Genomic DNA, 11,958 nt, shown 5'->3' with positions numbered 1-11,958 from the left:
AAACTGTATGATGCTGAACACTATCAGAGCTGTGAGTCCAAGACTTCCCTTTAATATTTAATATTATCTACCGGTTCCACATGACAAAAAATCTCGACATCACCCCTACTTCAACCACTTGATATCGGCTTCTTTGACACCCTGTCATGTTAAAATTCTTGCAGTTATGAGATATGTTAAAATGTCAATCGTCGTTAAATGAGAAGTCTTTTTTTTTTTTTTTTTTTAGATTTGTTTGAGTCTAATTCCATGTCGCACACTATTTCCCTGGAGGGAAAGGGTCTCGATAGGAGCTGCAGGAGATCTCATGACAGCGTTCGGTTCAGATGGGATTAGCTGTGTTTTGCATCACGGGAACAGAGTTTGTTTTAAAGATGAGAAACGAGGAGAAAACTGAGGAGAAGAGGGAGACATAAGCATGCAGAGCAGATAAAGACCCAGTCAGATTCAGATCAAGAACAAGAACGGGAGAGTTTGGAGATGTCGCCTACTATCAGACCAGTTTATTCAGGTAAGAAACATGTTTAAAAATATAAGAAAAAACAAGGAAAGTTGATGTTCCCTCTTCAATCGAAGAAATTTGTCTATAATTTCTCCTGAAAGTTGAATTATAGCAGAATCTAATTTTCTAACAGTTTCATATGCTTGACAGTTTGTGATGTGTCTTCTCCACAGGTGCTACCAGGGCCGTGCTGTGTGTGTTCCTTCTATCAGGTCAGTCTGCATGTTTACTTGTGTTTAATTTAACAGTAAACTTAAGATGGTTGTACTTCTAACATGCTCACAGTCTGTCAGCAGTCTGTCGGGGTGGAGGTGTGTTTGTCTGTGTAGTTACCCTTCTTTCTCGTTATGTTCCTCCAGTTTCTCTCTTTTTTTCTGCATATTTATTATGTAGTTTTTTTTTCTTCTTTGAATCTTTTTGCTCATGCAGCTACATTTCCAAAGGCAGCTGCCACTTTGCCCAATTTTATGCAGCCAGTGGTAAATGTGCATGCATTCTTCTCTTTCCATATATTTTTCCCAAGTTTTGCATTCAAATTTTGATTTATAATAACGATCTTATTGACAATGATTTACGTACGGTCGGTTGTGATTATTTGCCTTTTATATATGTATTTTTAAATACTGTGGACAACTATTGTACATTAAAAACTTCTTTACTACCAACTACAACTACGATCATTCATTAACTTTGATGTGGTTGTCATGTAAGTCAAGTGTGCGTCCAAATGCAACGGAAATGTTTCCATTCACTTTCTGTGGAGGTAAACAGCTGGTGGTGTTTTCAGAAGAAGACAGTGACGTAATTAAAAACACTTGTCAAACTTCAAACAATGAAATATAATGTGGAATACATGATGACATATGGCTGGTTTGTTTCATGTATGGGACGTTGCAATCTCAGTACACACCAGCCATTAAGGTTCAAACTGTGTTGGATCCACATGATTTTTGTTGTCATTGAGTGATGTTTACTTCAGGATTTATTCACTACGTGTGTTTAATTGCCGTTTTGCAAAATTTGTGTTCATCGCTGTGTTTTTTGTTTGACCTTATTGATGAAAATATTCAAACCATGACAAATGATTAATTTGAACCCAAACAAGACCTTATGTAGCCTAACATAAGTGCTTGATTTGACCCAAATATGATCCTCTCCCCGTACCTTACACCTTAATCTGAAAGACTTGTTGGTTGTGGTTCAGAGTAACAGCCCCTTTCAATGTTAACTTGTTTATGAAAAATGTGTCTGTGTTTACAGTTCTCTGTTCAGGCCTTCACTACCGCTTCATTAACCAATTGAAGAATTGGCATGAAGCCCAGAAGCACTGCAGAGAACACTTCGTTGACCTGGCCACCGTAGACAACATGGAGGACATGGAGCGGCTGATCGCAGCTGCCGGCAGTGGCTTCAGTGGACAAGTGTGGATAGGACTATATGACGGATTCTGGAGTTGGAGGTGGTCTCATAATGGACAGCCATATAAGGAATTTACACAGTGGGAACAGAATGAACCAAATAACATGAGAAATCTCTGGAAGTTATGCGCTGGGGTCATTGGGGGTCGCTGGTTTGATTATCGATGCGATGAGTTGCTTCCATTTGTCTGCTATGAAAACACAAGTGGAGTCGGTGAGTAAAACGTTACCAAAAAATATTTTTCCAAACTGTGTAAAACTATATTCTTGATTCCATTCATTGCTTCATGTGTATGTGTGTAGCCTTAAAACACAAAAACAAGTGGCAACTTTGATTGATTGTGTAATATATTTTGCAAAAATGCCAAATACGTGCAAATAAATACCACTAAACTTTTTTTCCAGAGAGTTATTTCTTCATAAACGAATCAAAGACATGGCATGAAGCTCGGACCTACTGTATGCAGAAACACACAGACCTGGCCAGTGTGAGGAGCGAAGAAGAGAGAGCAGCGATACAGGGAGTGGTTCCCCATGATAAGTTGGTTGCTATTGGCCTGTGGAGACCCACCTGGGTCTGGTGGTCAGACCGCACTCAGCACAATTTCAAATACTGGCAAGATGGACGCCCTACAGCTAGAAGCGGGAACTGTGCTGCCAGTGTGATCAACGCTACTAGCCATGGAAAGTGGATCGAAAATCATTGTAACATCGAGTTACCTTTCATGTGCTACGACAGTAAGTCACATTTATTGATTATGTTGCATTGACACTGACGAGTTTGAATCAGTTGTCCTCGTTGATCTGTATTTGCATTTTGTCAACAGACAGTAAGCAGGTGCTTCGCATTAAGCTGACTGCACTGGAATCCACAATCGACCTGAATGACCCCGCTGTGACGGCCGCCATCTTGAACCTGGTAAGTGTGGGACATTTTGATAATTAATGTTTCAATATAAGTTGACAAAAATCTGCAATGACAGACAGTAAAAAAAAAAAAAACAGTAATATATAGTTTTTTAGAAGATTGGGAAAATAAAATCAAAAGAAAGTTATTGACTCATTTCATTGGTTTTTCAGTTATTGTTATAGATGTTAACATTTTCTTTTCAGATGGAGAAGAAGATGAAAGAGAAATGGTTCAAAACAGATATCAAAATTTCATGGGTTAAAAAGTCGGACAATAAAATCTTCAACAACGATGACAAGACCAACGAGTAACTTACTTTCCTATTTTCTTATCTTATTCATAGTATAAATAAAAATGGTCATGTAGTGGTAAAGTGTACTTATAGGATGTGTTGCTGTGTGTTTTTAAGCTTTTTATTTTAGGCTGAAATATTAATCAATATAGAAATCACTCCTAAATTTCATAGTATCACATAAAGCATTTATTATTTTGGTGTGATTCATAGAGTAGAGCAGAAACTTGTTTCTTAAAAATAGCAAATGTGTTATTTATATGACTGGTTTGTTGAAAATAATTTTAGAAAGGTTTAGAAGATACATGTTTTTGAATATGTTGAAGTTTCTCCACCAGATTTACAGGAGGTTTTATGTAGCACGTGACCATCTACACTTTTTAACACTTAACAATGCTTTTCTTTCATGTCATGTTCATGTTTTTAATTTTAATTTTAATGTCTCTCTGATACAGTTATGGCTGTACAGTCAGATTTATTGATGAGGTATTTTGTCGAACACGATATGTAATGAATCTTTACGTAGCATTTCTTTATTTCTTTATTTATATATTATTTTTTCATAAGATTTTCTGACAATATCCCCCCCCCCAAAAAAACACATGTATATATATATATATATATATATATATTGCCTGCTGTGTGCTGAAACATACTTTTTAGTGAGTGTTTTAATCTACATACAAACATAGTGCTTAATTATATAAGTAAAGATCCACAATAAACCCAGACCTTTTACTAAGAAGATAGAAAAATAGAAAAAAAGATAGAAATCATGACAGAAAATCATTCTTGTCAAACAAAATAAATATTGTTAAAAAATTACCTAAAAAATAAAATAAACAGTGAAAATGGAAACAATCTCCTACTGCCTAGATGGTTTGAGACCAGTTTTCCATCATCTCAGCAGATATTCAGGATGTAAAACAGATGCAAAGCTCTGTATCCTCCTCTAATGCAAACTGTATGTTAAACTTTTTTTTTTTTTTAAGTCATTTTTAAGCATAAATGTACAACCCATTATATTAAATCAGAGATTTATGAGACAAATGTTCTGTCACTGGAGACTGTGCCTGTAAACACTGGGTTACAAAAGATGTGAAGGTGTTTGTGTGTTCTGTTGTGGGTCCATTAAATCTTTTGAGTTGAAGAAAATCAAACTGTTTTTGTCACTTTTTCTTAATCCAAGGTCTGGAAAAAATTTTTTTTAATGATATTTAACCATGAAAACAAAGCTCTTCTAACATAGTTGTTTCCCTCTAAACCTAACTTTTAGAAAAATTACTCAGAGGCTGTATTCAAAATCAAACACATCGGACATTTATTCTTGCAAGAAGGAGCAAATACATGTACACTCAAAGAAAGGTGTCCAGCATTGCTCGAAGTCTCTTCTCCGTAGTTCAGCTTTTATACAGTGTGACAAAGTTGACAGTCATCCCCACTTCCTCTGTATATCTGATTTTGTAGATACTACTGAGTGAGGTCGTAGGTCACAAGATAAAGGTACAGAGACGCTGTAACTGAGACTATAGAACCATGTTGTGCAACAGATAGACAAACATTTGACAAGTATGATGAGTTCATTATTTTTCCATCACTAACCAAATTGTGATTTTGCCTAACTCTAACCAGCTATATTCATTGTGTTGTACCATTTTTTGTTTGTATGATTCTGGAAGACACAGACAAAAATGTCCCGAGGGTTCAGTTTTTTTTTTTTTAGCATTAATAATGTCCTGCCCTCTCTAGTGAACTGTGGTATTCTGGTGTTAATGCAGGTTGAATTTTTTACGAAAACATGTCATCATCCCCTACAATATTCAGACTGCTCCACTTGGTGGCAATAAAGTATAAGACAAACACACACCGTCATTCCTCTGATGAGCGGCGACACCGACTTCTCTGACATGTCAGCTGGATGGTCGTGGATTCAGTTTGTCTTGAAAAAACCCGCAGACTTTTCTGATAAATGAACAATTTTCGAAATTCTTATTTTCCTCTCGACCTTCCGATGTGAAGTGCCCTGAGATGTCTTCTGTTATGATTTGATTTTATATGAATTAAAATTGAACTGAATTCTGTGACCGTTATCAAATGTTGATAATTAGCAATCATCTTAATATAACAAACCTGTGAAGGATCATCTCTGTGTACATGTTTCGGTCAATTTCCATGAGCTCGTTTTGATTAAAAAAAAAAAAAAAAATCATCATGTTGATATGAAAAGGTGGTTTTTACAGACTTTTACGACAGTTTTTGTCCTAAAAGTGACAAAGCGTGCAGGTTTGATTTGATCTTTTTCGATACTGATTAATTCAGGGTTTTTTCCCCCACATTTGTAAAGAAAAGGGACGTTTTAATGGAGAATTGTATTAGATACAGCATCTAATACATTTCTCTGATGGCAAAATTCTTTCAAAGTGACCACGAGGAGTTTCTAAAGTCATACAATAAAAATCAAATAAAAAAAACCCATCAAAACAGGGCTTTAGGTATAAAATGAAGCAGTGATGGCTGCGTCTTTCTTTGTCCCTCCACAAAGACTAAACTGAAGCTACTGTGAATCAAAACTCCGACTTAGTGGCGTGTTTTAATGGAAAATGTCCCTGAAGCACCGCCTTTGATCAGCTTAACGCTCCCAGTATGTGGGTGAGGTCAGAAACTGGTCGTGCAGCATCGACGAGCAAAGGTGAACAACGAGCACTGTGTTGTCAGAACTGATCACACGTGTAACTGGGGGTTTTCCCAGTTGTGTTACTTCAACATCCAACACGCACTGTTTAACTGGTCCCGCGATGTTTGAAGTCGAAGTTTGACAAAGCCTGTTGACAATCTGAACGCAAATTCCCACAAAACATTTCCCGACTTCGTGAGCTGATACTAACGCTACAATTGTCTTGAAAAATAACAGATTGTGGGAAACTGAGGAAGGCAAATCTACGTTGATATAAATTTGGACAAAAGAAGGCTGCACATGGAGGAGCGTTTGAAGTAGGACAGGCCTCACGAGACCCTGAACTGGGATGCACAGATTGCATCCCGATTGGCCGAGAAAACAGTCCAGACTGGCATCTCTCAAGAGAAAATTTGTTTTGTAAAAGAACTGTTAAGCTACTGAGCTCAAATATACAGCACAGCACTATAAATATGCGTCCATTTTTAGCAATACTAGAGGCATGGTTCCAGGGACCACTTCTGTCCAGACGGAAATATCTCAACATTTATTTTAAGGATCAGCGCAAGATTGTGGTGACTTCTTGCGTGTTTCCCAGACGATGAATCCTACTGATTTTGGTGATTTTATCAGGTCAAAATAGTAATTCGGCTAAGACTTTTGCTTATGATTAAATGCTTGCAAAACTACTGACATTTGGAAAACTCACTGACAAACCAAGAGGCAACCAGCGGTGACGTCACCCGTTGTTTGTGAACGGCTGTTATGAAGCCTGGAGTTTGAATTTTGACCAGTGACATCTAGCTCGTCCCGTGCAGTTTGGACCCGGTAGTGACCGTATTTGGGTGGGCTGGGAGGAGGGGGGGGCGAGCAGTGGATCTGACTGATCTGATTGGAAGCCCAGCAATACTACGTCCCGCCCACCGATAGCCTTGACCTGACTGCACCACAAGCCTGTCAATCAAACAGACAGTCTATGGATCCGGAGGCTTTTTGGAGCCAACCTCTAATGGCAATCGGTGGTATTGCAGCTTAAGGCACTTCTGCATCGGCTTCATTTTCCTTAATGTTGTCCTGATGAGGTTTACTTCCTGGAATTGAGGGAAACTTTTACTGTTCTGGTTAATCAATTTTAGTGAGTCCAACTTTGACTCATTCACAACATGCAATTTACTTCCCGAGATTTAGATGGAGTCAGCTACAAACTGAACAAGAGAAATTTGTGTTTGAAAGTCACACCATATAAGTGAAACTAAAAGCTACAATTTCTGTGAATAAATGAAATATTTCTTGTCAGTTGAGAATTAAACAATCAACAAAGAAAATATAACTCCATCCAAAAAAGAAAAACTGATGGTAAAAAATATTGTCGTTTTTATAAAGTTCTATTGAAACTTTGGTGTTTTTGCCAGCAACACAGAGCTGCAGAGCTATGGAGCTATTTAACAATTATTTTGACAAAAAAATATCTCTAACAGCCCCTTTAAATAGAAATATAATGGCGCAGCTTGCTGGCATTTGTTTTTTTGCATATATGACTATTATCTCAGTTGATTTTCTATACTTTATTTTCACATATTTATTATCCTGAGCAGCTAAAATGGCTGTTGCTCAGTCAAACACAGCCAGAAATAAGGATAAACATTTTTCTAGTTCTCACAGTTACAGCTCAGTCTTACTGATGCCCAACCTTTCAGTCTCAGTTGAGGCACTTTGCAAACTGCTAACTCAACAAAATCAGAAGTTGAAGCCGAAGGTCCAGAAACACGAGACTGACTGAGAGACGCATCAAAACGACTCTGAACCTTGCAGGGAGGAGCTGAGTGGTAACGTGAGTGTTCTCAACACAAACAAGGAGTGACTGTGAGGAGTATTTCAGCCTTTGTGTGCCGTATCTGGACTATGTGCTGCATCTGTGCGGATCAGGACACTCAACATGTCAACGCAAACAGGTATGAGGGTATTAATGTTACACTACTGCAGCTAGAAAACAAAGTTTCTCCCTAAGTTTTCTCATTTAACCATTGTTGTGATGAATCAGTTCGAGGCTTCAGATTTTAAGGTAAAAACAAACATTTCAGATTTCTTTAAGTGTCTCGAGTTGCCGGAGTAGAAGTGACATCGACCGCACCATTGAAAATATGCACGACTGAAAACAGGCTGCGCAACAAAGAATTCCAGCGTCCGCGAGGGTTTTCAGTTTTAAAGCAATGCAGGAACGGCCTCGTCAAACAGGATACTAGATGTGCTGACTCACCGCTCTATTTTTTTAAGTACACGGACAAAAGCAAGGTGTACTCACATTTGAGTAAAACATCGGTGTACCTTCCAGTCAGAAACGCGGCCTCCGTGCCGGTCGAGCATCAGTTCCGGTGCTGCATCTGTCTGGACGTGTACACCGACCCGGTCTCCATCCCATGTGGACACAACTTCTGCCTGGACTGCATCGAAGGCTTCTGGGATACCAAGGAAACGTCGGACTGTCCGCTGTGCAAAGAGACATTCAACACACGTCCAGCGCTGAGGATCAACCGAGGATTTTCTGATGTCATTGAATTCTTTAAAAGGTCCGTATGATATACTGCATACCTTTTGGAGCCAAACACATTCAGATTTACTGATTGGTAACTGAATTCATCCAAATCCACAAAAAGGTCTCTGTCGCCCACACCAACGCAAGAGGAGGATGCTGAGGTTGCGGAGCCACCGGAAAACGTCAAACAACTCCCAAATCAACTTCCCGAGGCCGAGGAAGTCCTCTGCGACGTCTGCCACAGGAACAAGTCCGCGTCAGTGAAGTCGTGCCTGGTGTGCCAGGCGTCCTACTGCGAGATTCACCTCACGCCTCACCTCAGGGATCCGGCGCTGCAGAGACACCGGCTCACGGATCCGGCCACTTTCGCCGCCAGTCACCTGTGCAGAAACCACAACGAGCCCCTGACGATGTTCTGCAAGCAGGATCACACACCTGTGTGTGACAAATGCACCAAGAGGGAACATAGAAACCACCAGATTGTCCCCATGGAGAGGGAGAGCAGGAGGATCAAGGTGAGGAACAGGTTCTTTTATGCACCTACTCATTACTGATTTGTAAACGGGAACATGTGCCGATAACATGGAGCATTCTTCAGCTAACTCTGTTCAAAATGTTCACGCTTTGCAGGCTAATTTAAGGGAGACAAAGGCCGACATTCAGCAGATGATCCAGGTCAGACTGAGAAAAAGGGCAGACATCCAAAGTTCAGTGGATTCAAGCAAAGTAAGTCCCGGATCGTTTCGTAGATTCATGCACGGAGAAGAAATCTTTCATCAATTCAGTCATTCGTTCATTGTTCTTGACGTTTAATCGACAGGAAATCACAGAGAGAGCGATTCAGAGCGGCTCTCAGGTCTGCAGCATGCTGATAGGTGCTGTCAAGAGGCAGCAGGCCGGGCTCGTCGTGGAGCTCGAGGAGAGGCAGCGCGAAGCCGAGAGGAGAGCCGAGGAGCTGCTGGACGAGCTGGAGCGGGAAACCGAGGACCTGCAGACGAGGAGCAGCGAGCTGCAGCACCTGGAGATCACTCAGAGCCCCCTTCACCTCCTACAGGTTAGATATATTATGTTTCAATGTTTCTGAGCTGCATCGACATCTTAAATACCGTACTCATAAGAAACCCTTTCCTGTTTTAGAGTTTCCCGTCTCTGAGTAGCCTCCCCTCCACCAGAGACTGGCCGGAGGTCGCGGTGCACTCGGACAACTGCGTCGGGGCGGTCAGGAGAGCCGTCGCCAAGCTGGTGGACGTCTGCCAGGAAGCCGTGCACAAACTGTCCGCAGAAGGTCAGTCAACCCCAACGATTCAAGAGATGGTTGCAAAAATAAAAGCATGAAAATAACTGGAAACTCTGATATTTTGCAGAAGCAGACAAGATGAATCAGTATGCAGGTGTGTCCACGAACAATCATCTGACACTTGTTTTTCCATTGAGCTAGTTTAACCTGCGTCAGCGTCTTGTTTTTATTACCTGACTCATTGTTGTTGTTTTTTCTCGTCTCTGCAGTCGATGTCACTCTGGATCCTGAGACTGCTTCGGGCTGGCTGGTCCTGTCTCCCGACAGAAAGAAGGTATCGTCCAGTCGCACAATTGTCGACCCAAGATGTTTAAAAGAAATAAAAACATTTCTTCACGAGTACTTATTTAGTATTCCTGTCTCACATCTGAGAGTATAAGGACAGTGAGAGACTGAAACGTTCCCCTGCTGTGCTACATTTGAGTCAAAGAGGTGGAAATGATTCAACATCTTCCCATGCTAAATTTGGCAAAAGTTCAACTGTGGAAAGTATTTGAGAATTTGATTCGGAGGCACCTATAATTAGGCAAAGAAAAAAATGCTTTGATCGTGAAAACAATAAGGCTGAAAAAAATCGGCAGCGACGATAATGACAATGTTCCTAAATGTTTGATCTGATGAAGATGGTGATGATGATTAAATTGACTCTCAGGTGAGCCTCACCTGCCAGAAGACGAAGGCCCCTCTCCCAGACAACCCTGAGCGGTTTGACTCCTGCGTCTGCGCTCTGGGGAAACAAAGCTTCTCATCCGGAAGACGCTACTGGGTAGTTCAGGTAAAGAAGAAAAACACAAAGGGACTTTAACGAATCAAATTTAGTGTGTTTGACCATGAAAACTAATGACATCACAAGAGTACACACAATCAAACTGAGGTAAACAAGTGGCCGCGTGAAGGCATGTTTTGGTGGTTTTAAACAAAGTGTGCATTCAATACAACAATCAAAACCATAGCTACGGAGTCACGCTTGTGTCAAAAATCTTGTGGCACAGAAGTCAAGGTTTTTCAGTTGTAACATATATACGAGTCCAATAATGAACAAGTTTATTCTGTTATTTCTAATGCCGAATTCAAGCTCTCTTTACTGTATTTTAAAATAATAACCCATTAAACATATGCAGATAACAGATTAAAAAAAATTAAAAAAACACGCATGTCAATTGTGCCATAAAGTGTTTTCTAAGTCTGTTTTGTGTATTTTATGCTTCAAGGTTGGGAATAAAACCGACTGGGTTGTGGGAGTGGCCAGGGAGTCCATCGACAGAAAAGGTGCCATCACGCTGCGTCCCGGCAGCGGTTACTGGGCCATCTGCCGGCGCAAAGGCGGCAGTGTGAGCGCCTGCGCCGGCCCCTCCGTCGCCCTCCTCCTCCCGGAAACCCCCCAGAAAGTCGGCATATTCCTGGACTACGAGAAAGGATCCGTTTCCTTCTATGACGCGGAGGCAAAGACTCACATTTACACGTACAGCGGTTGTGCCTTCAGTGAGCCTCTCTACCCGTACTTCAACCCCTGCGTTCAACACGACGGGAAAAACGCCACCCCACTGGTCATCTGTCCCCTTGAGAGAAGCGCCAGGGACTAGCGGGACGTAGCCATCGAGTCGGACGTATGAGGTTGTCATAAGAAAAGGATGAAGCGAACTGTTGTTGAAAAACAGATATTCTAACGTTTATGTGAATTTTTAACCTATTTTGGTTTCAACAAATGTTTTGTACTGGAATAGTACTGAGAAAAAACGGGCTCGCGACAGGCCAAAATTCATGAGTTATGTTTTAATCCATGAAACACATGGTGGGCACGATTTTACTGCCTGTAATGTAAGCAAGTTTTTTTCTCTTGTTGATGTGAAAATGTCTGTGCTTTTGATTCAAAGGAATCCTTCCAGGAGGATACCAGACGATACATGTCGATAAAATGTTTAGATGTAGTTGAAGGTAAACTTGATTTCTATATTTGAAATCCATAACCTATATGGGGCATGTATAACTCGAGATACAAGTGAAACTGAAAATAAATGCCATGTTTTTTGAAAAAAAACTACCCAAGGACTGTTTTTTTTCACTTGAACTAAATCTTTTGATCAAAGCCTGTTAAGTATGAATGTTATTTTTTACGGATAATATAAAACATATTGTGTATATTCATGCCGACAAACACAATTATTAACCAATACTGTGGGTGTCGAGAGTTTTGCGTTTCAACCAAGCGCCCACCGAAAGGAGAAACCTGACTGCACCACAGGTCTGTCAATCAGACACGCCCCCCCAAAACCCTTTTTGAAGCATATTTTATCATTAATGAAGTGATTATTTTCAGATGGACCGCCAGAAA

The 11,958-nt window shown here is 40.5% G+C and overlaps 1 protein-coding gene across 1 annotated transcript; it reads left to right on the top strand.

The window, feature by feature from the left end:
* Positions 1-480: 480 nt before the first annotated feature.
* LOC138203802 (E3 ubiquitin-protein ligase TRIM39-like) lies at positions 481-11,643 on the top strand. The gene is made up of 14 exons (XM_069158796.1): positions 481-511; positions 676-714; positions 1,775-1,923; positions 2,388-2,658; positions 2,748-2,839; positions 8,071-8,363; positions 8,451-8,844; positions 8,960-9,055; positions 9,150-9,383; positions 9,467-9,614; positions 9,694-9,720; positions 9,836-9,900; positions 10,279-10,401; positions 10,838-11,643. The coding sequence occupies exons 1-14, from the start codon at positions 481-483 to the stop codon at positions 11,207-11,209; spliced, it is 2,334 nt and encodes a 777-aa protein (XP_069014897.1). The 3' UTR covers positions 11,210-11,643.
* Positions 11,644-11,958: the final 315 nt, after the last annotated feature.

Source organism: Embiotoca jacksoni, unplaced genomic scaffold, assembly GCF_022577435.1.
Source record: "Embiotoca jacksoni isolate LCO1_2020_lvr unplaced genomic scaffold, fEmbJac1.0.p SCAF_24, whole genome shotgun sequence".
Classification (NCBI taxonomy): domain Eukaryota; kingdom Metazoa; phylum Chordata; class Actinopteri; family Embiotocidae; genus Embiotoca; species Embiotoca jacksoni.
The sequence above is the reverse complement of the archived record's forward strand: the minus strand, read 5'-3'. Positions and strand labels throughout refer to the sequence as shown.

What these genes read in the sequence shown, in the direction of transcription:
- LOC138203802 (XM_069158796.1), top strand. Translation starts at nt 481, where the DNA reads ATGTCGCCTACTATCAGACCAGTTTATTCAG. An exon ending in GCAGTGGCTTCAGTGGACAA is followed by an intron (nt 1,924 to 2,387) that starts GTGTGGATAGGA and finishes TACTGTATGCAG; the next exon opens with AAACACACAGACCTGGCCAG. An exon ending in GTTCAGTGGATTCAAGCAAA is followed by an intron (nt 9,056 to 9,149) that starts GTAAGTCCCGGA and finishes TTTAATCGACAG; the next exon opens with GAAATCACAGAGAGAGCGAT.